We start from the raw sequence: 24,979 nt of genomic DNA on the forward strand, positions 1-24,979 counted from the left end.
AGGTACTCTTTAAAACTGAAAGTAAACCTGACTCTACACTGCAGCCATCAAATGCGCCCAGGACAGGTACAACTTAGAGTTGGATACAGAATAAAGCACCCTGTACCCTGACAGAAAGTAAAGCTGTCTCTATACTGTCCCCATCAAATAAACGCTGTGGTGTACCTGTCCTGGGATCGGTTCAGAATAGTGGACTTAAAGCAACATCATTTCCATACTCAGTAAGGAATTTCTCTATTGCTGTAGAAGTTAGTCAAGTGGGGATTCCATAACGTCTAGTGCAGGGAACGCAGTAGGATGGCTGCTGGATAACTGTGCTCACTTGGCTTTCTGTCCTGGCTCTATCACAACGTGAGGAGCAAGGGAGAGGGTCAGAGGCGCTGGGACATTAGTTGAAGGGAGGGGCCCAGCCAGGTTTCAATACCTCATGCATCCCACAAATCCCCTCTTCTCCCCACAATGGTCCCTTGTCAATGGGGATCAGTGGCTGTTGAATAGAGGCAGGAAACTGTGGCTGATTTTTGCACGCCTCCCCCAGCTTCAATCCAATGGTCCTGAGTTCCTTATCACTTCTCACAGCCCACTGAGGTGTCAGTAAGTCCATTCTCCACCCTTACCTCCAAGACCAGTGAATACAATAATTAGACAGCCAGAATGAGTAGACTAGGGGTGAAATGGGACATGAGTAGGAGGCCAAAACAATGAGGATCACGTGGGGTCACTCAGGCCTGAGGAAGGGTCTCTGGATCCAAAACATTAACTCTGATTTCTCTTCACAGATGCTGCCAGATCTGCTGAACTTTTCCAGCAATTTCTGTTGTTGTATCCCCTCGGGTGTCCATCACGCCTCCTGTTCCACTGATATCGCTAGCATTGAATATTCCATAATAACTGAATAATGCAGACCAGGCTTTTTTACATCCACTTCTAAGTCCAATAATGGGAATGTCACTGGACTTGTAATCCCGAACTCCGTGCTAATTTTTAGGGGACATTCGTTTGAATTGTTCAGTATTGGAATACTGTATGCAGTTTCGGTCTCTTCATCTGAGGAAGGATATTCTAGCTGTAGAGTTGTGTAACAAAGTTTTATCAGAGTGAAACTTGGGAGGGCAAAACGAAAGAAAGACTGGATCAGTTAGGACTATATTCACTCGAGTTTAGACAGATGAGGAGGGAATCTCATAGAAACCTATCAAAATTCTAACAGGACTGGACAGGATAAATGCAGGAAGGGTGTTTCCAATGACTGAGAGGTCCTGATCCACTGGTCACAGTCTAAGGATAAGGGGTAGGTCATTTAGGACTGAGATGAGGAGAAATGTCTTCACCCAGAGAGTGGGGGAGCCTGTGCAATTCTCTGCCACAGAAAGCAGTTGAGGCCAAAACATTGAATGCTTTGAGAAGGAGCTAGATATAGTTCTTGGAGCTAAAGGGATCAAAGATTATGGGGAGAACGCAGGAGCAGGATCAGATTATATGGTTCAGCAGGCTCAAAGGACCGAATGGTCTACTCCTGCCCCTATTTTCTATGTTTCTATGAATCTCGCCATGGCAGATGAAATCTGGAATTAAAAACTCACCTAATAGCAATATCTCGCCATTGTTATAAAATCTCATCCAGTTCACTAATGTCCTTTAGGGAAGGAAATCTGCCATCCTTACCTGGTCTGGCCCACATGTGAATCTGGGACCACAACAATGTGGTTGACTCTTAACTGCCCTCTGGCTAACTAAGGATGGGCAATGAATGCTGACCTAGCCAGTGACATCTACATCCCCACAAGAATTTTTTTTTTTCAGAATTCACTCTCCCACTTCCCTTGGCATTTGCAGGATCATTCACTCAGATAGATCCCTGGTGAGCTCCCTTTGGCGGCTCTTGGTGTGATATGATCATAATTACAAACACAAGTGTGTTTCAGTCAGGTGCATTCCCTCCCTCCCTCCCTCCCTCAGGTTTGCTTACTCAACACTCACTCAGAGCAGCACCATGAGCTTGCTTGGATATACATCCCGTGGCCTGTCCTGGAAGCTGGACAAGGTTACAGTCACACAGGGTGTAAGAACATTAATAACAACCCCTGTTTCTCATTTACAGAAGCTGAGGGTATGGCGGTTGAGCTGGAAGTGATGGGAGCAGCAGAAGACAAGACAGCAACAGGACCAACAGAGAGTTTGACAGACACAGTCGAAACAGTCAGCTGGAGAGACGGGCTGGAGCCTGTGGGAGTGGGCAGAGTAGCAGCCATGTTGCCCGGAGGATGTGACTGCTGCGTTTACACAGATGATGCCATTGTTCGCCAACACTCACTCACCCCAGTCACGGTGCCAAGTGCGAATGAAACTCAGCAAGTGACAGATGAGGAGACACAGGCAGACAATTGGCAGTCACCATGGCAACCCAGTGCCTTCGACCAATCAGATCATCCCAAATCACAGAACTCGAAGGCGGTAGACCAATCAGGTAAATACGTTCTCAGGCTGAGACAGCATGGGGTTAGATACAGCGTAACGCTCCCTCCTCTTTTAAACTGAAAGTATAGCTCATTGACATTGTCCCTTTCCAACACTACCAGGATAGGTCAACACATGGTTAATTATAGAGTAAAGCTTCCACTACACTGTCCTTATCAAACACTCCCAGTACAGGGTAAAATACCTTCTATACGCTCCCCATCAAGCACTAAATTCAAACTTCAGTTAGTGCCTAAGGAACTGAATTCTAAGGAAAGTCACTGGTTATATCAGACTGTACATGAAGGTAAAGATAATCCTTTATGCTTTATGATAAATCTCAGCTTCCATCACCTTCTCCTGGTCAAGCTCCAATTCTTCATGATCCGTTAACTTCACCTTAACAAATCTCTGTGCCTTTACTCAAACCTGATCTGTATCCCTCATCACCCTCACTTCTGCTAACCTGCATTAGGTACTGGATCAGCTACATTTTAAATTTAAACTTTGCATCCTTGTTTCCAAATCTCTCCCTGACTTCAAACTCTTTCCTATCTCCATCACCCATTCCAGACCCACACCCCTCCCTGTCTCTGTCACTCCCAGACACTCACACCGCACAGTCACTCTCTCCAGACCCACACCCCTCCCTGTCTCTGTCACTCCCTCCAGACCCACACACCTCCCTGTCTCTGTCACTCCCTCCAGACCCACACCCCTCCCTGTCTCTGTCAATCCCTCCAGACCCACATACTTCCCTGTCTCTGTCAATCCCTCCAGACCCACACATCTCCCTGGCTCTATCACCTCCTCCATATCCACTCCCCTCCCTGTCTGTGTCACTCCCTCCACACCTACACCTCCTTGTCTCTGTCACTCCCTCCAGACCCACACCCCTCCCTGTCTCTGTCACTCCCTCCAGACCCACACCCGTCCCTGTCTCTGTCACTCCCTCCAGACCCACATACCTCCCTATCTCTGTCACTCCCTCCTGAGCCATACACCTCCCTGTCTCTGTCACCCACTTTAGACCCATGCCTCCCTGTCTCTGTCACTCCCTCAAGAACTACACTCCTCCCTGCCTCTGTCACTCTCTCCAAACCCACATCCCTCCCTGTCTCTGTCACTCCCTCCAGACCCACCACCCCTCCCTGTTTCTGTCAATCCCTCCAGACCCATACACCTCCCTGGCTCTCTCACCCAGTCTAGACCCACACCGCCCTGTCTCTGTCACCCACTCTAGACCCACACCACCCTGTCTCTGGCACTCCCTCCAGACCCACACCTCCCTGTCTCTGTCACTACCTCCAGACCCACACCCTTCCCTTTCTCCGTCAATCCCTCCAGACCTACACCCCTCCCTGTCTCTGTCAATCCCTCCAGACCCACATACCTCCCTGTCTCTGTCAATCCCTCCAAACCCACATCCCTCCCTGTCTCTGTCACTCCCTCCAGACCCACCACCCCTCCCTGTCTCTGTCAATCCCTCCAGATCCACACCCCTCCCTGTCTCTGTCAATCCCTCCAGACCCACACATCTCCCTGGCTCTATCACCTCCTCCATATCCACTCCCCTCCCTGTCTGTGTCACTCCCTCCACACCTACACCTCCCTGTCTCTGTCACTCCCTCCTGATCCACACTTCTCCCTATTTCTGTCACCCCTTGCAGTCCCATACCCCTCCCTATCTCTGTCACTCTCTCTAGCAGTGCAGATTCAGGTATACTGTGTGTGCAATCTGGCGTCAGTCTGGATCAGGTACATATTGTGTTCATTTGATAGGAGATTTAGTGTCTCAGTGTCATTTATGGCCATTCAACCCATCAAGTTCCCTCATAGCAATCCAAACAGTCCTACTCTTTCACATGATATCTGTTTGACTGAATTTGACTGTATTTCCTTCCAATGTCCTTTTGAAGTCATTGATATTCTGCACTTTACTAGAGTGATATTTGGGAAGAGGGACTGCTTGTAAACTGGAGCAATGGCGATGCTGTGACTGTACTGTTCAGGATGGAGAGGGATATAGAAGATTTGGTCTGATTTACATGTTCATGAATGACTCATCAGTAGGGTACATTAGGAAAAACTGCAGCGTAGCTGGAGAATGAAGGATTTATGGTCAGGAGCAAAATAATTAGAGATATCACAAGGAAACTTTTATTTCACACAGAATATTGTTGCACTCTGGAATGTACACCCTGAGAAAAAAATGGAAGCAGATTCTAGAGTAACATTCAAAAGAGAATTATGTAGAAACATGGAAACTAGCAAGAGGCCATTTGGCCCTTCGAGCCTGCCTGCTATTCAGTATGATCATGGCGGATCCTCTATCCTAATGCCATATGCCTTCTTTCTCTCTATATTCCCTTGACATCTTTAATATCTAAAAAGAAATCAGTCTCTTTCTTGAATATGTTTTGGAATACGTTCAGTGTCTTGGCCTCCACAGCCTTTAGTGATAGAGAATTCCACTGAGTAAAGAAATGTTTCCTCATCTCAGTCTAAATGGTCACCTCTGTATCCTGAGACTGTGATGCCTGGTTCTGAATTCCCTAACCATGGGAAAAAAACATCCTTCTTGCATCCGATCTGTGCAGGTCTTTTAGAATGTTATACATTTCAATTTCCTGACCCACACTTCTTCCTGTTTCTGTCACTCCTTGCGGTCCCATATCTCTCCCTATCTCTGTCACTCTCTCTAGCAGTGCAGATTCAGGTGTACTTATCCTTCTGAACTCTAATTGGTGAAATACTAATGAAGGGAAAGCACTGACAGAGCTTTGAGTTTTGACTGAGGGGATGAGATTAATTTCTACTCAAGAGCTGGCTCAGATTTGATGGGCTGAACGGTCTCCTTCCAGACATTATCACTCTGTCCCTAACAGGGCTGCGGATGTACCCAAACCCCACCCCAATGGACTGCAGTGGTTCAGATCGGCAGGTCACCGTCACCTTCTCAAGGGGCAATCAGAGACTGGCAATAAATGGTGATGCCCACGTTCAGTTAAGGGATGTGCTATCTGTCAAGGTTTGGCACTGAAAGAGTTACACCACTCAATGAAGTGCGTTGCTGGGCAACGCTCCATCTGCAGTCTCATTGGTTATGGAGGATACTGCAGCATTTAGAAAGCTGGCTGGTCCCTCCCGACTGTATCACAGGATCAGGAGGGGAGAGAGAGAGAGAGAGAGAGAGACCTGCCTTACCCCAACTGTGCAGAGGACCACGGCTTCAGCTACAATCCCCGACACAGGCTGGTGATGGAGATCAGGTCCGAATGTCCAGGGATGGAGAGTGTGTGGAGCTCGTTTCTCTGTAAAGAAAAGGGTATTGAATGCTGCTTACTTCCCAGGTTCAACCCGAAATGCTGCTGGCAGGTTGTGGGGAGGGAGAGGAAGGTGTGGAGAAGAGGAAAGAGGCAGACAAAAGGGAGAAACAGAAACAGACAGGGGCGTGAGGATAAAGAGTGAGGCAAAGGGATGGAAATTAGACAAAAAGCAAGACAGAGAGAAAGGCAAAGAGAGAGAGAGGGGAGAGACACACACACACACACACGAGACAAAGAGAGAGAGGGGAGGAGAGACACACACACACACACGGGAGACAAAGAGAGAGAGGGGGGGAGAGACACACACACACACACACATACACGGGAGACAAAGAGAGAGAAAGGGGGAGAGACACACACACACACACACACAGGAGACAAAGAGAGAGAGAGGGGGAGAGACACACACAGCCACACACACACGAGACAAAGAGAGAGAGAGACAGACAGGCACTGCAAGAGAGACATAGACAAAAAGCAAGACAGAGAAAAAGGCCAAGAGAGACAGGAAGATGCACACATACACACACACACTTACAAGAGGGAGACAAAGAGAGAGAGAGAGACAGGCAGTGCAAGAGAGACATCGACGAAAAGAAAGGCAAAGAGAAAAAGACTAATGTCAGACGGAGACAAAAAGAGAGGGAGACAGACAAAGAGCAAGAAAAGACAGACACGTGAGGAAGACAAGAGAGACAGACTGTGAAAAGACAGAGAGAGACACAAAAAGATAAAAGAGAGACGGACAGCAAAAGAGACATGGATGAGGAGCAAGACAGAAGGACAGGCACAGAGAAAGACGCACACAAGAGGGAGACAAAGACAAAGAGCAAGACAGAGAGAAAGGCAAAGAGCGAGACATGTAAGAGGGGGACAACAAGAGAGAAAGAACAAGGCAAAGAGCAAAAAAGAAGAAAAAAGCATAAACCAGGCAGATGGGGAAGATCAACAAGGTAAAAACAATGACTGCAGATGCTGGAAACCAGATTCTGGATTCGTGGTGCTGGAAGAGCACAGCAGTTCAGGCAGCAGATGCTGCCTGAACTACTGTGCTCTTCCAGCACCACTAATCCAGATGGGGAAGATGAAGAGAGAGGGGGAGACAAACAAACAGAGGAATGAGCCGGGGCGCTGAAGAAATTGACAAAGGCAAGAGAATATGAAACAAAGGGGGAAAGAGAGAGTACGGGACAAAGAGACAGGAATAGAAAGAGGAGAAAAGAAAGGGTGGGGACCATAGAGAGGAGGATAAAGAGGGGGAGCATATTTAAGCAGTAACTTAAATAGACAACAGAAAGAAACAGGAGAAGAAATGATTCAGTAATAGAGATGAAGCTGCCACAGCGCATCTGTGAGCCATAGGAGGGGAAATGGAGACAAAGAGACAGGATGAGATTGGAAAGCAATTAAAGAGGTTAGGAGCGAGTCAGTCACAGGGAGAGAAGGATCAGTCAGCAAATGTCTCCTGAGATCAATCGATTCAATTCATTGTCTGCCATCTGCTTCATATTTCAGGTTTAAAGGAAGTTAAATCAGTCTTTTTGCCTGTGTCCCAGGTGAACCAGACATGGGTCTGTCACTGCCTCACTCCTCAGCTGCCACCAATAATCAGCACAGCAGAAAACATGCCATCCAAGGGCGTCAAATAAGAGTGTGCTGTGATACCTGTTGCTATGCGTATTTGGCACGAATCCACAGAGGCTCTGAAAATCCTAATAGCATGGAGAGAATAGCATGGTCAAGGAGAGATGGTGAAAGAATTGGAAAGATGGTGACAGGGAGAAAAGAAGAGGGAAGAAGTGAATATAGCAAGAAGCAGCTAGTGAGTGTGAATCCGGGAGGAGAGGAGAGCAGAAAGAGATGGAATTTGAGAAACGATGAGAGAAAGAAAGTGAAGAAGTGTTGTTCAAATTGAAAGTGCGGTACACTGGGAAAGAGGAAGAAAATCAGATTCAGTAAGAAATTTTAAAATTCTCAAAGGAATGGAGAGAGAAAGAAACGATATAGAGATGGAGGGAGAGGGAAGGTAAAATGAGAGAAGGAGAATATGAAAAAGAAAGACTTGCATTTCTATATCGCCTGTCATGACGACACGGCGGCACGGTGGCACAGTGGTTAGCACTGCTGCCTCACAGCGCCTGAGACCTGGGTTCAATTCCCACCTCAAGCGACTGTCTGTGTGGAGTTTGCACGTTCTCCCCGTGTCTGCGTGGGTTTCCTCCGGGTGCTCCGGTTTCCTCCCACAGTCCAAAGATGTGCAGGGCAGGTGAATTGGCCATGTTAAATTGCCCATAGTGTTAGGTAAGGGGTAGATGTAGATGTAGGGGTATGGGTGGGTTACGCTTCGGCGGGGCGGTGTGGACTTGTTGGGCCGAAGGGCCTGTTTCCACACTGTAAGTAATCTAATCTAATCTAATGACCTCCTGATGTGTCGAATTCTGTTACAGCCAAAGAAGAACAGCACTTTTTGAAGGGTGGTCACTGCCAATTTGCACAGAGCAAGCTCCCACAATCAGCAATGTGATGTGGAGCTAATAATCTGTTTTTGTGATGTTGTTTGATGGATAAATGGTGGCTACGACACTTTAGAGGACTCCATTGCTCTTTATTAAATTGTACGACTGCCCAGCCAAACAGCAAACTGAAAGATACCTTGCAGGTCGTCTTCATTTCTGGTCTCCTTGCTATGGGAAGGATATTGTGAAACTGGAAAGGTTTCAGTAAAGATTTACAAGGGTGTTGCCAGGTTTATAGGGTTTGAGCTATAGGGAGAGGCTGAAGAGACTGGGGCTGTTTTCCCTGGAGTAGCCTTATAGAAGTTTATAAAATCATGTGGGGCATGAGTAGAGTGAATGTTCAACCATGATCCTATTAAATGGCAGAACAGGGGAGTCCAAAACTAGAGGGAATAGGTTTAAGGTGAGAGGGAAAAGATTTAAAAGGGAACCAAGGGGCAACATTTTCACCCAGAGGGTGGGTGCATGTATGGAATGAGCTGCCAGAGGAAGTGATGGAGGCTGATACAGTTACAACATTTAAAAGGCATCTGGATGGGTACATGAATAGGAAGGGTTTGGAGGGATATGGGCCAAATGCTGGCACATGGGACTAGATTAATTTAGGTTATCTGGTCGATTATGGACAAGTTGGACTGAAGGGTCTGTTTCCGTCCTGTACAGCTCTATGTCTCTATGACTCTAAAGACATTGCACCCACAGCAACTACATTCGCTAGCTCAGTCGTTAATTTTATATTTAAGATAGATAATTTTACTTTGTTAAGCAAAGGAATTAAAGCATATGAATTTATGTTACAGATCAACCATGATCTCATTAAATAGCAGAACAGGCTTGAGGGGCTGAATGGCCTACTTTTGTTACTATGCTTCTATATTTCTACATTATTTGGTGCTGTCTTCTGTTAATCTTCGCCTGAGAAGAAAGACAGGGTTCATTTCTCATTCATTGGTCATGGACGTCCAATGCTGGCCAGGTCAGCATTTACTGTCCACCCTTAATTGTTAAGAGTTGGCCACAGGGTCTGGTGTTCCAAGTAGGCTGGACAGGGTAAGGACGGCATATTTCCTTCCCAAAAGGCCATTGGTGTACTAGGGTTTTCACAACAACCGATAGCAATCACGTGGTTGCCTTTAGGCTAACTTTGTACTCCAAATTTGTTATTAAGTTCAAATTTCACCAACTGCTCTTGTGAGATTTGAACCCACGCCCTTAAAATCTTGGGGTCTGGATTACCAGCCCTGTGACTTTGTGTCACCACCTCCTACCACTTTGGTGTGGGACTTGAACGCACAAAGTTGTGACCGTAAGGAGCTTGGGATTGGTTAGCTTCGTTGGCTTATAGTACAGAGTGATGCTAACAGTACAGGTTCAATTTTGACACTAACTGAGGTCACCATGATGGTCCCGCTTCCTCAGTCTTATCCCCTGTCTGAGGTGTGGTGACCCTCAGGTTAAACTCACTGCTAGTTGTGTGTGTCCCTCTCTAATGAGAGGATGGGACACTGTAGAGTTTTTGCTTTTACTACCAACTGAGCCTGGATAGTGGAGAACACGAAAGGTGGGTGAGAAAGAGGGTGACAGAAAACAATTATAGGGAGGAAATGGAGACAGGGAATTGGCAAAATAAGGAGAAAGGACAGAACCAATGTGGGAAGTAGAGAATTTCTCTCTCTCAACACCCCCATTCTCCAGCTCTCAACCTCCTCTTGGTCTCTCCATCCATTTAAAAAAACCACTTCATGACCTCCAACCCAAAATAATGGCGGGGGTTTGGGGTTAGAGGGAGTGAAGGAATATGAAAGATAAATTGAAAGAGAAAAAGTGAGATGAAATTAAGAAATATTTGTCCAGTATTTGCAATTTTCAATTAAACAATACCTTTTGGATAAACAAACATAGAAGGTGCTGGATGAATTCTGCCAGTCTGGCAGCATCTGTGGAGTGAGAAACAGATCCACAGATGCTGCCAGACCTGCAGATTTTCTCCAGCATTTTCTTTTTGTTTCAGATTTCCAGCATCCACAATATTTGCCTTTCATTAACACTTTCAGGATAATGGTTTCCCTGGTGACTTCTTCATGGCAATGTCTTGACCAATCAGAAATGGTTTGTCATCCAATCTGCACCCTGTTTCTCAAGCAGTATGAATTGTTGTTCCCTTTGAAATTTGGCACTCTTGCAATCTTGTTCTGATAAAATGTCTCTTTTACAGTTGTTGCCCAGATAGAGAGAAATGGTAAAAGACAGAGAATTAAGGAGCAAGAAATACAGGGCTCTGGGTTGGAGGGAAAGAAACTTTTTTTTTAAATGGATAGAGAGACCGAGAGGAGATTGAGAGCTGGAGAATGGGGGTGGAGAGACAATGGTGAGAATGGTGGTGTTGACAAATCGAGAATGAGATGGAGGGAGAAGGAAGGAGGCAGAGAGATGGAAATGGGAAGAGAAGAAAAGGAGGCAAATTGGAAAAGAAAGGAAGAGAAATAATTCAAAAGGGAGATTCGGCAAGAGTAGTGACCACAGGAACAGGAGAAGAATCTGAATAAAAACAGATAGAGGTGATATGTTAGTCGTTAACTGGCAGGAGTCTGTTAAGTAGCATGGGTGGTGGTGCCAGGGGTTATTATATGCTGCATGCCTATCAGCCCCACACTGACTCCCAGACTCTGGCAATGCTGAGATGTATCACAATAATTCCTATTTATTGTGGCCTCCTGGTCAGTGTGGCTGCTGTAATTCTGCACCAAGGCTAAACTAGAATGAACCCAACAACAAATAGAGCAGTCCCTGCAACCATGGTAACTGCAGTGTGGTGGAGGTTGCACTGTCATATTGTAATTGTGGCCTGATCGAGAGATATGTTTAAATGTAATATTTAATTTACTATTTCCCAGGGCAGTCTTTACTGATTTGTGTGATTGGAGTGAGTTACATGGACATTTCAAGCGTTGACTTCGAGTCAATTCTGATGAAGAGTCACCGGACTCAAAACATGAACTCTGCTTTCTTCCCACAGATGCTGCCAGACCTGCTGAGTTTCTCCAGCAATTTCTGTATTAGCTTCAGATTGTTGTCGTCTGCAGTTTTTTTGTTTTATCTTGTACATTGAGAACCATAAAATGTGACCAGCAGCAGCAGATGGTGCAAAATGTTGGTGTAGTGATAGAATCCCTACAGTATGGAAGCAGGTCATTCGGCCAATTGAGTCCACACCACACCGACCATCCCTCCCAGATCCACCCCCCTACCCTATCCCCACAACCCTCCATTTCCAGTGGCTTATCCACCTAACCTGCACATCCCTGGAAACTATGGGCAATTCAGCATGGCCAGTCCACCCTAACCTGGACATCTTTGCATTGTGGGATGAAATCTCCATAGACACAGGTCGAATGTGCAAAGTCCACGCAAATAGTTGCCCGAGTCTGAAATCGAATCCTGGTCCCTGATGCTGTGAGGCAGCAGAGCTAATCCAGGTATTAGAAACCCAGATGCTCAGGCTAATGTTCTTGGGATGTAACTTCACATCCCACCATGGCAGCTGATGCATTTTAAATTCAATTTTAAAATCTGGAATTGACAGCAAGTGTTAGTGACCGTGATACTTGTCATAATAAGTCACTAATGCCCTTTAGGGGAGGAAATCTGCTGTGCATACCTCATCTGGTCCTAGATATGAATCCAGCCACACACCCCAACAACGTTGTTGACTCTTAACTGCCCCAGTGAAATGGCCGAGCAAACTACTCAGTTTGAGGGTAATTAAGGCTGGGCAGAAAATGTTGGCCTTGCCAGTGATGGAAACCTGAATGGAGTGGATGTGGAGGAGATGTTTGCACTAGGAGGGTAGACTAGGACCAGAGGGCACAGCCTCAGAGTGAAGGGAAGACCTTTTCGAACTGAGATGATGAGGAATCTTTACATCCAGTGGATGGTGAATCTGTGGAACTCATTGCCCCAGAAGGCTGTGGAGGCCAGGTCATTGGGAGTCTTTAAGACAGAGATAGCTAGGTTCTTGATTAGTAATGGGATCAAAGGTTACAGGGAGAAGACAGGACAATGGGGTTGAGAAACATATCAGCCATGATGGAATGGCAGAACCGACTTGATGAGCCAAATGACCAAATCCTGCTCCGATATCTTTTGGTCTTATGACCGACATCCCATAAAGGAATGAAAGTCATGTTTGACAGTTTCTTGACTATCAGTTTGTTCATTTTCTCTGCAGTGGAAGTGGCGTAAATACGAACATCAGGGACACAGATACTGAACTGTTAGCATTGCTTTCTCTCACCAACTTTTACAAGGGAACAGGGAGATGTTCTCCTGGCTGATTATTTTTAAATGTGTCGTTGAAACAGTGAGATACATTGGCTGGCGCCTTTGTACATTCTTTCCATCCATATGGCTGAAACCTCAATGCCAAAGTGAAATAAAGCCATTGGGTGAGGCAATGCCTCCAGGAGAGGGAGCCTCCAGCGAGTCCTCCTGCCTACATCTGACTTATTATTCCTTCCTTGGATTTGGCATTGCTGGGATGTCTGTATCCCTCATTGCCCATGAACAGAATAGTTTCTTGTGATGGTAAAAACAATGACTGCAGATGCTGGAAACCAGATTCTGGATTAGTGGTGCTGGAAGAGCACAGCAGTTCAGGCAGCATCCAAGTAGCTTCGAAATCGACGTTTCGTGCAAAAGCCCTTCATCCTGATGAAGGGCTTTTGCCCGAAACGTCGATTTCGAAGCTACTTGGATGCTGCCTGAACTGCTGTGCTCTTCCAGCACCACTAGTTTCTTGTGATACCTGCTGAGTCAACAAGATTGTGGATCTGAAGTCACAATTAGGCCACTTTGTTCCCTTAAAGGGCATTAATGAATCAGATAGAGCCTTTACAACAATTGATTTTGGTTTCATGGTGTCCATCCCTGAGACTGGCTCAATTATGGATTTATTAATCGAATTTTAATTCCATCGGCTGATATTCTTGACATATATTTCCCAGAGGGAAAAAAACAGTTTAAAAAGGGTAGTAATATTTGGAAATGGTCATACTGGAGCACTGTTCTTAGGCATATAAGACTGGGTCAAACCAGTATGTGTCATTTGTAGGTTTTACTCCTGTTTCCTTCTGGATCTCATAGGAATTACCACAATTTCTCTGAATTAACGCATCGATGGGTGGGTTTGACATCAGAAATATAAGTAATTTATCTTCGACAGGAATGTAGGGGTCGCAATGAGATCAGCCACAATGATATCGAATGCTTCCTCTTAATGTAGGTGTTCGTGTATATGTCCTTATGTTGAATCCAGTGTTCCCTACAATCCGTCCAGCTGCAGGTTCATGTAGACGCACCAAAGTTATGCCAATGCCGATTGAAATGCCAATACATTGACGTTCGGTTTTGGTGGTCACTGCTGCACACAGACCTTGCAGTTCCCACGCCAGTAAACTAGACAGAGCGTTGGTTCAATCCTACCTCTTCGTCCGAGCTTTTGGTCACCTGTCCTAAGATCACCTTCTAAACCTGTGACCTTTACCTCGTAGGAGGCCGAGGGCAGCAGATATATGGGAAGAGCTCTCCCTGCAAATTCCCCTTCAAGCCACACCCCATCCTGACCGAGAAAATGTCACCATTCCTTCAGCGCCAATGAGTCAAAATCTTGGAACCCCGCCTCCCTAAAGGCACTGGGGAGATGTGTGGGGTTCCCTAGACCAAATGGATGCAGTTTAATTTAAGAAGGCAGCTCACTAGAGATGCCCATATCTCATGAATTATTTTTTTTTAAATAAATTTGGCTCTGTGTCATTTTTTTGTTTGAAAGTAGGGCTTGCGAAGCACCTTGGGATGTTTCATTAGATGCTATATAAAAGTTCGTTGTTGTTGTTGGCTGTCATATGAGGCTGCTGAAGCATTGGGGTGAGCCTCAGACCATCGAGAGTTAATCAGTGCCGTGGTGTGTGCTGGGGATCAGACAGACCGAGCACAGATTGCCAGTGGCTGGACCCAGCAGACGGAGCTACACTGTCTCCCTACAGCTTCTCCTGACAACTGGGGATCAAAGTGAGAGAGAGGAACTCGAGAATGGGTTGGAAAGGTTAGACTGTGCTTTGTCTCTCGGTTAAACAGAAATGTCTCGGAGAGTGGTGAGCCCGTGGAATTCTTGGCCACAGAATGCATTTGAGGCTAGAGCATTGAAAGAGGATTTAGATACAGGTCTTAGGGCTAAAGGGATCAAAAGGTATGGGGGGGGGAAAGCAGGTATGGGAGACTCAGCTGAATGATCAGGCATGATCATATTGAATAGTGCAGCCGCCTTTAAGGGCCAAATGATCTCTTCTCTGATCCTATTTTCTATGTTAAGCTACAGAGTGATGGCGAGAAGGAATATCTGGCTCTGTGGCAGGTTTGTGGGGCAATGGGGAAGCTATGGCGGGGAGGGGTGAAAAGGAGTTTGCTGTTAACGGCTGCGAAATGTCTTTATAAAGTGCAAGAGGTCAGTGCCAGCCCCTGCCCAGAATTGGCCCAACCTCTGAGAATTAAAAGTGACTCATTTTATTTGATACAGCGTATCTCAGTGTGAATAAGTTCAGAAATATCTACTAATAACGTTGTTGAATTTGTTCTTCCCTTTATCTCTCCATGCCTGAGGGCTTTACAAAAACCTTTCTTTTTTTTTCCCCCCCTCTTTGCAATTTGATCTGATCAGCTGTCACAGATGGTGTGGAGATCCTCCAGCTGCTCTGTCCTGTCCCCTTCAGTGCTCAGGCTAATCATAGCACCGGGAATGCTCATATTGCCACAGACTGTCCTCTGGGAGTGGCACATGTTGGAGTAGAAACACAGACGCTGAAAGCACTGGGGACTGGCTGCGGGGCTGCGAGCCTGACTAGAATTGCCCTGTGCCTCTCTTTCCTTTCAATTATATTTCCTCGTACCATTGCATAAGAAATTGAACCGCTGAGAATTATTACTGGGTGCCGAACATGTTCCAAACACAATATTTTGACTTCCCACGGAAGGTAGAAGAGGTGATGGTCTAGTGGTATTATCGCTCGACTACTCATCTAAAAATGCTGGTGATATTCTGGGAATATTATGGCAGACAGTGGAATTTGAACAAGGGGAGGTGATGGCCTAATGTATCCTCACTGGACTGATATTCCAGAGACCGGATAATGTTCTGGGCAGCTGGGTTCGAATCTCCCCATTGCAGATGGTGGAAGTCTAATGATGACCATGAATCCATTGTCAATTGTCCGAGGGGGACAAACCTATCTGGTTCACTAATGCCCTTTAGGGAAGGAAACTGCACGTCTGGCCTACATGTGACTCCAGACCCACAGCGATGGGGTTGACTCTTAACTGCCCTCTCGGCAATAAATGGTGCGTAGCCAGCGATGTCCTCATCCTGTAAATAAAGGAATTCAATGTTAGTAATAATGTGGAATTAAGAGTCTAATGGTGACCGTGAAACTATTGTTGATTGTTGGGAAAAATCATCTGATTCACTAATGTCCCTTTATGGAAGGAAATCTGCCATCTTTACATGGTCTGGCCTAACTGTGACTCCGGGACCCACAACAACGCAGTTGATCCTTAACAATTAAGGATAGACACCTTTGTTGTCTGCTTTAATTGACTGGTGTACAAGCGCGTCTTGATCCTCTTGTATGTCATAATACAGAGGAATCTCGATTATCTGAAGGACACAGGCGGGGAGTATTTTGTTCAGTTAGTCAAATGCCAGATAACATTGTTAACCGAGGGTCGGGACCTTGCAATCTTGTTTGGATAATCCAAAAATCGGCTAATCAAATAATCTGTGTATAACTATTTAAAGAATACTCTTCATTTCTTCATTTTTCACACTAGAATGTACTTTTCAAAGGAAAACCGTTTCCTGCCTGCAATTACTTGAGTGATCCCCTCCATCAGGAGGTTTTGTCACCATGTCTTTGAGAAATGAATCCCATCAGAAACTGGGTGGAGAATGAGGCCTGTTGTTTTTATCAGCTCCCCATTGTGAGACCACCGGCACCCAGGAGAACAAAAGCAGGCCAATTAATAGCATTTGAGTCTGCAACCCCAATATCCTCAGCTCTGGATTACAAATCCAGGGACATAAGCCACCATCGCCCCTTGAGAGGTTTCTGTTTTGTGCTATTACTTAATGCAGTGCCATAGAGTCTTAGAGCGTAGAAACAGATCCAACTCGTCCATGTTGACCAGGTCCCCCAGACTAAACTAGTCCATACTGATGGACCACAGCTGAATGGAGGTTTAACTGTGAAGGCCTCATGATAATCTTGCCAAAGTTTGCTGTCCTGGTCAGACTTTCAAATCACCACACAAATGTTTGTTATGGCTCAGGAGGCCATTCAGCCTATCATGCCTGCAATGGTCCTGTGACCTAGTGCCACTCTGTCCCTTTCCCCCATATCCCTGCACATCATTTCTAACCAAGTAACTACCCAAAAGCCTCTTGAAATCCCTCAATTGAACTTGCCTTTCCCACATTTCCAGGCAATGCATTTCAGACCCTAAGTACTTGCTGGTTGGGCAAGATTTTTCCCCATGTCACCCTTGTTACATTTGCAGATCACTTTAAACCTATGCCCTCTTGTTCTTGTTCCTTTTAAGAGCGGGGTCAGCTTCTCTTTATCTACTCTATCATGATTTTGATAATCTCAGTCAAAGGGTGGCACAGTGGCTCAGAGGTTAGCACGGCTGCCTCACAGCACCAGGGTCCCAGGTTCGATTCCAGCCTTGGGTGACTGTCTGTATGGAGTTTGCACATTCTCCCTGTGTCTGCGTGGGTTTTCTCCGGGTGCTCCGGTTTCCTCCCACAGTCCAAAGATGTGCAGGTCAGGTGAATTGGCCATGCTAAATTGCCCGTAGTGTTAAGTGAATGGGATTAATGTAGGGGAATGGGTCTGGGTGGGTGGCTCTTCGGATGATCAGTGTGGACTTGTTGGGCTGAAGGGCCTGTTTCCACACTGTAGGGAATCTAATCTAAAAAATCTCCTCTCAGTCTTTCCTGTAGAACAGTGTGATCAGATTCTGATTCGTTAATCCAATATGGCATGACACCTCTGCCAGACCTACCCTGTACACAGCTTGATTTGGACATTAACTCAGGCACAATTTGACCATTTTCAGAAAAGCCTTTGAGTGACTGCATTGATAAAGCACCAGTTTGGTGAAATCCCCCCTCAAGCCCTTACTGTTTCTCTCTGTTTTTTTCCCACAGTGACTGACCTTCTGTACTGGGAGGATGTCAAGAAGACTGGTACTGTGTTTGGCGCCATTATCCTCATCCTGTTCTCCCTCACCCAGTTCAGCGGTATCAGCGTGCTGGCATACCTGACACTGTCTGTCCTCTCTGTCACCATCAGCCTTCGCCTTTACACATCTGCTCTTCACCTGATCTACAAGACCCAGGAGGTCCACCCGTTCCAGTAAGTACCAAACGGCACCCACAGTTTTTGATGTTGCAAGGCCCTCGCATTTGCTGTCCATTCCTAACTGCCCCTTAAGAAGGTGGTGGGTGAGCTGCCTTCCTGAGCTGCTGCAGTCCATATGCCGAAGGTAGGCCCTCAACACTGTTAGGGAGTGAGTTCCAGGATTTTGACAAGTCAGGATGGTGAGTGGCTTGAAGGGGAATTTGCAGGGAGTGGTGTTCCCATGTATCTGGGCGCTACAGGTCAGAAGGTGGTGTTGAAGGACAGATGGCAACAGAAGGCCATTCAGCCCCTTGAACCTGTCCATCATTCAGTTATTTGGAGCTGTTCTCTATTTAAGAACATAAGAGCATGTGAGATAAAAACAGTCGAAGGCCATTCAGCCCATCAAGCCTTCCTGCCATTCCACAAGATCATGCTGATTTGCTCCAGATCTCAAACTGCCTGATGGTTCAAAAATCTATATGCTTCCTCTTTAAGTACAGTCAGTGATCCAACTTCTGGAACTCTCTGGTATGAACTGGTTGGACCGAAGGGTCTGTTTCCGTGCTCTATGAAAGGCTGATCTGACAGAGGCATTCAAGATGATTAACAGCTTTAAAAAGATAGTTTGAGAAACTATTTCTTCTGGCGCTGGGGATCAAAGGGATATAAACCTTAAACTAGGCACAGAGTGAGCCTAGAGAACTCCAAATATTCACTACACTCTGACAGAAGGAAATCCCTTGCAGCTCAGTTTAAATGAGCAATCCTTTATCATGCAATTGTAACCCTGGTTTTAGATCCGCCACCAGTGGATACATATTCTCAACATCTACCTTGTTGAGTCCCCTCAAAATCTTGTATGTCTCCAATAAGATCACTTCTCATATTTTTAAGCTGCAATGAATAAAGACCTACCAGGAGAGAGTGAGAACTGTAGATGCTGGAGATCGGAGCTGAAAATGTGTGGCTGGAAAAGCGCAGCAGGTCAGGCAGCATCCAAGGAGCAGGAGAAGAAGGGCTCATGCCCGAAACGTCGATTCCCCTGTTCCTTGGATGCTGCCTGGCCTGCTGCGCTTTTCCAGCAACACATGAATAAAGGCCGGATCTGCTTAGCCATTGTTGATAAGTCAACACCCAGTGAATTTTAAACTGCATCCAATACCAGTATATTCTCTTTTTAAATACGGGGATTAAAACCTCACGCAGAACTCCAGGGGACAGTGATTCATGTAAAGGACTGCTTCCTGAAGAGTTGTCGGCCGAGTGGCATTATCGCTGGATTGTTAATTCAGATAACATTCTGGGAATCTGGGTTCAAATCCCACCATGACTGATGGTTTCAAATTTGGTTAATGTCTGCAATTAGGAGTCTAATGATGACTATGAATTCATTGCTGATTGTTGGAAAAACCCATTTGATACACTAATGTCCTTTAGGGATGGAAACTGCCATCCTTACCTGGTCTGGCCAATGTGGTTGACTCTTAACTGCTCCCCCCACCCCGGGCAATTAGGGATGGGCAATAAATGCTGACCTAACCAGCAACACCCTAATCCTGTGAATGAATAAAAAAGTCACCCTGTGCCTAGTTTAAGGTTTATACCCCTGCTCCTCAGATGCTGCCTGACCTGCTGTGCTTTTCCAGCACCTAACTCTTTCCCCATTCTCCCTCTATCTATCCTGTCTTTCTTGCTCTCCTCCCTATTCCCCGCTCCATCCTTGTTTACTTTCTCCTTCTCCCTTTCCCGTCCCTCTCTCCAATTTACTCACTCTGTCTCATTCCCCTTGCTGCCTCACCCCTCTACTCCCACTTCCTGCTCTCCTTCTCCTCACTTCCACTCTCTGTCCAAGTCTCGCTCTCTTCCCTCACTCACTTCTCTCTTTCCGTTAACAGGGTCTATCTTGATCTGGACATTACTCTGTCCCAGGAACAGTTGCGGAAATACTTGGAAGTGACGGTGCTTTATGTGACCAGCGCCATTTCACACCTTCGTCGGTTGTTCCTGGTTGGAGACCTGCTGGACTCACTGAAGGTGAAGTTTGGGGGTGGTGGGGGGATGGTGCAAAGGTCAGCAAGGGGTTGAAAGGGTAAAATCACACTGTGGGGCGTGGCTGAGTGAAACATTGAACAAAAAAACTGCTGATAAATGGTCAATGAAGTTGAGTTTCATTAAGCTGATTGAGAAAAAGAGTTACATTGACAATATGTTCAATAAAGAGTCATATTGGAATGTTTGTAATCTGGAACCCAGTCGATGTTTTCAGCATAATGTCACAAACATACGATCGATTTAAAATCAGCTTCTTCTGGGTGATCACTGTTCAATTTGAACTTTTTAAAAAAAAGTACTATTTATCAGTGAGTAACAGTGGGATATAGCCCTGGTGAGGACAGGTCACTCACACATAAAATGAGGTACGGGTCTGTCGCCATCTAATGGTGTGATATAGCTCTGAATCAGACAGGTCTGTCCCTGTATAACACTGGGGTACAGTACTGGTGGGGACAGGTCTGTCACTGTATAATACTGGGGTACAGTACTGGTGGGGACGGGTCTGTCCCTGTATAATACTGGGGTACAGTACTGGTGGGGACAGGTCTGTCACTGTATAATACTGGGGTACAGTACTGGTGGGGACGGGTCTGTCTCTGTGTAACACTGGGGTACAGTACTGGAGGGAACAGGTCTGTCACTGTATAACAATGGGGTACAGTACTGGTGGGGACAGGTCTGTCACTGTATAATACTGGGGTACAGTACTGGTGGGGACGGGTCTGTCACTGTGTAACACTGGGGTACAGTACTGGTGGGGACAGGTCTGTCACTGTGTAACTGTAGGGTTACAGCACTGACGGGGACAAGCTCATTATAGGTGACAACGGAACAGTATTGGCAGGCATAATATAATATTGGGCTACAGTACTCATGTGGACAAGTCTGCCACTGCATAACACCAGGGTACAGTATTGGTGTAGACAGGTCTGTCTCTTTTTAACACTGGAGTAAAATACTGTGGGACAGGTATGGCCGTGTCTAATACTGGGGTACAATACTAGTGGGGACAGGTCTGTCTCTGTATAACAATGGGGTACAGTAGTGGTGGGGACAGGTCTGTCGCTGTATAACACTGGGGTACAGTACTGGTGGGGACAGGTCTGTCTCTGTATAACCCTGGGGTACAGTACTTGTGGGGACAGATCTGTCTCTGTATAACACTGGGGTACAGTAGTGGTGGGGACAGGTCTGTCTCTGTATAACCCTGGGGTACAGTACTGGAGGGAACAGGTCTGTCTCTGTATAACACTGGGGTACAGTACTGGAGGGAACAGGTCTGTCTCTGTATAACACTGGGGTACAGTACTGGAGGGAACAGGTCTGTCTCTGTATAACACTGGGGTACAGTACTGGAGGGAACAGGTCTGTCTCTGTATAACACTGGGGTACAGTACTGGTGGGGACAGGACTGTCTCTGTATAACACTGGGGTACAGTACTGGTGGGGACAGGTCTGTCACTGTATAATACTGGGGTACAGTACTGGTGGGGACAGGTCTGTCTCTGTATAACACTGGGGTACAGTACTGGTGGGGACAGGTCTGTCACTGTATAACACTGGGGTACAGTACTGGAGGGGACAGGTCTGTCTCTGTATAACACTGGGGTACAGTACTGGTAGGGACAGGACTGTCACTGTATAACACTGGGGTACAGTACTGGAGGGGACAGGTCTGTCTCTGTATAACAATGGGGTACAGTACTGGTGGGGACAGGTCTGTCCCTGTATAACACTGGGGTACAGTACTGGTAGGGACAGGACTGTCACTGTATAACACTGGGGCACAGTACTGAAGGGGACAGGTCTGTCTCTGTATAACACTGGGGTACAGTACTGGAGGGGACAGGTCTGTCACTGTATAACACTGGGGTACAGTACTGGTAGGGACAGGTCTGTCACTGTATAACACTGGGGTACAGTACTGGAGGGGACAGGTCTGTCTGTGTATAACAATGGGGTACAGTACTGGTGGGGACAGGTCTGTCCCTGTATAACACTGGGGTACAGTACTGGTAGGGACAGGACTGTCACTGTATAACACTGGGGCACAGTACTGAAGGGGACAGGTCTGTCTCTGTATAACACTGGGGTACAGTACTGGAGGGGACAGGTCTGTCGCTGTATAACACTGGGACACAGTACTGGCGGGGACAGGTCTGTCGTTGTATAACACTGGGGTACAGTACTAGTGGGGACAGGTCTGTCTCTGTACAACACTGGGGTACAGTATTGGTGGGGACAGGTCTGTCACTGTATAACACCAGGGCACAGTACTGGAGGGAACAAGTCTGTCGTTGTATAACACTGGGGTACAGTACTGGTGGGGATGGTTCTGCCTCTGTATAACACTGGGGTACAGTAGTGGTAGGAATAGGTCAGTCTCTGTATAACACTGGGATACAGTACTGGTGGGGACAGGTCTGTCACTGTATAACACTGGGGTACAGTACTGGTGGGGACAGGTCTGTCTCTGTATAACACTGGGGTACAGTACTGGTGGGGACAGGTCAGTCACTGTATAACACTGGGGTACAGTACTGGTGGGGATGGGTCTGTCGCTATATAACACTGGGGTACAGGACTGATGGGGACAGGTCTGTTATTGTATAACACTGGGGTACAGTAGTGGTAGGAACAGGTCAGTCTCTGTATAACACTGGGATACAGTACTGGTGGGGACAGGTCTATCACTGTATAACACTGGGGTACAGTAGTGGTAGGAACAGGTCTGTCTCTGTATAACACTGGGATACAGTACTGGTGGGGACAGGTCTGTCTCTGTATAACACTGGGGTACAGTACTGGTGGGGACAGGTCAGTCACTGTATAACACTGGGGTACAGTACTGGTGGGGATGGGTCTGTCGCTATATAACACTGGGGTACAGGACTGATGGGGACAGGTCTGTTGTTGTATAACACTGGGATACAGTACTGGTAGTGCCAGGTCTGTCAGTGTATTACAGTGAGGTATAGTACTGGTGGGGGCAGGTCTGTCACTGTATAACACTGGGGTACAGTACTGGTGGGGACAGGTCTGTCCCTGTATAACCCTGGGGTACAGTACTGGCGGGGACAGGTCTGTCTCTGTGTAACACTGGGGTACAGTACTGGTGGGGACAGGTCTGTCTCTGTATAACACTGGGGTACAGTAGTGGTGGGGACAGGTCTGTCCCTGTATAACCCTGGGGTACAGTACTGGTGGGGACAGGTCTGTCTCTGTGTAACACTGGGGTACAGTACTGGTGGGGACAGGTCTGTTTCTGTATAACACTGGGGTACAGTACTGGTGGGGACAGGTCTGTCCCTGTATAACCCTGGGGTACAGTACTTGTGGGGACAGATCTGTCTCTGTGTAACACTGGGGTACAGTACTGGAGGGAACAGGTCTGTCTCTGTATAACACTGGGGTACAGTACTGGTGGGGACAGGACTGTCTCTGTATAACACTGGGGTACAGTACTGGTGGGGACAGGTCTGTCACTGTATAACACTGGGGTACAGTACTGGTGGGGACAGGTCTGTCACTGTATAACACTGGGGTACAGTACTGGAGGGGACAGGTCTGTCTCTGTATAACAATGGGGTACAGTACTGGTGGGGACAGGTCTGTCCCTGTATAACACTGGGGTACAGTACTGGTAGGGACAGGACTGTCACTGTATAACACTGGGGCACAGTACTGAAGGGGACAGGTCTGTCTCTGTATAACACTGGGGTACAGTACTGGAGGGGACAGGTCTGTCGCTGTATAACACTGGGACACAGTACTGGCGGGGACAGGTCTGTCGTTGTATAACACTGGGGTACAGTACTAGTGGGGACAGGTCTGTCTCTGTACAACACTGGGGTACAGTATTGGTGGGGACAGGTCTGTCACTGTATAACACCAGGGCACAGTACTGGAGGGAACAAGTCTGTCGTTGTATAACACTGGGGTACAGTACTGGGTGGGGACAGGTCTATCGTTGTATAACACTGGGGTACAGTACTGGTGGGGATGGTTCTGCCTCTGTATAACACTGGGGTACAGTAGTGGTAGGAACAGGTCAGTCTCTGTATAACACTGGGATACAGTACTGGTGGGGACAGGTCTGTCACTGTATAACACTGGGGTACAGTACTGGTGGGGACAGGTCTGTCTCTGTATAACACTGGGGTACAGTACTGGTGGGGACAGGTCAGTCACTGTATAACACTGGGGTACAGTACTGGTGGGGATGGGTCTGTCGCTATATAACACTGGGGTACAGTACTGGTGGGGACAGGTCTGTCACTGTATAACACTGGGGTACAGTACTGGAGGGGACAGGTCTGTCTCTGTATAACAATGGGGTACAGTACTGTTGGGGACAGGTCTGTCCCTGTATAACACTGGGGTACAGTACTGGTAGGGACAGGACTGTCACTGTATAACACTGGGGCACAGTACTGAAGGGGACAGGTCTGTCTCTGTATAACACTGGGGTACAGTACTGGAGGGGACAGGTCTGTCGCTGTATAACACTGGGACACAGTACTGCCGGGGACAGGTCTGTCGTTGTATAACACTGGGGTACAGTACTAGTGGGGACAGGTCTGTCTCTGTACAACACTGGGGTACAGTATTGGTGGGGACAGGTCTGTCACTGTATAACACCAGGGCACAGTACTGGAGGGAACAAGTCTGTCGTTGTATAACACTGGGGTACAGTACTGGTGGGGATGGTTCTGCCTCTGTATAACACTGGGGTACAGTAGTGGTAGGAACAGGTCAGTCTCTGTATAACACTGGGATACAGTACTGGTGGGGACAGGTCTGTCACTGTATAACACTGGGGTACAGTACTGGTGGGGACAGGTCTGTCTCTGTATAACACTGGGGTACAGTACTGGTGGGGACAGGACAGTCACTGTATAACACTGGGGTACAGTACTGGTGGGGATGGGTCTGTCGCTATATAACACTGGGGTACAGGACTGATGGGGACAGGTCTGTTATTGTATAACACTGGGGTACAGTAGTGGTAGGAACAGGTCAGTCTCTGTATAACACTGGGATACAGTACTGGTGGGGACAGGTCTATCACTGTATAACACTGGGGTACAGTAGTGGTAGGAACAGGTCTGTCTCTGTATAACACTGGGATACAGTACTGGTGGGGACAGGTCTGTCTCTGTATAACACT

General features: G+C 46.9%; 1 protein-coding gene across 3 annotated transcripts in view; it reads left to right on the forward strand.

Moving 5' to 3' along the window:
* LOC140454517 (reticulon-2-like) overlaps positions 1 to 24,979 on the forward strand; it is a 63,936-nt gene that overhangs the window by 20,915 nt on the left and 18,042 nt on the right. For all 3 annotated transcript variants that reach the window (XM_072549324.1, XM_072549323.1, XM_072549325.1), the window contains exons 4-6: positions 2,102 to 2,467; positions 17,559 to 17,766; positions 19,650 to 19,788. In XM_072549324.1, the coding sequence (XP_072405425.1) occupies positions 2,102 to 2,467; positions 17,559 to 17,766; positions 19,650 to 19,788 (713 nt within the window). The remainder of the gene's footprint in view (positions 1 to 2,101; positions 2,468 to 17,558; positions 17,767 to 19,649; positions 19,789 to 24,979) is intronic.

Source organism: Chiloscyllium punctatum, chromosome 29 (assembly GCF_047496795.1).
Source record: "Chiloscyllium punctatum isolate Juve2018m chromosome 29, sChiPun1.3, whole genome shotgun sequence".
Taxonomy (NCBI): domain Eukaryota; kingdom Metazoa; phylum Chordata; class Chondrichthyes; order Orectolobiformes; family Hemiscylliidae; genus Chiloscyllium; species Chiloscyllium punctatum.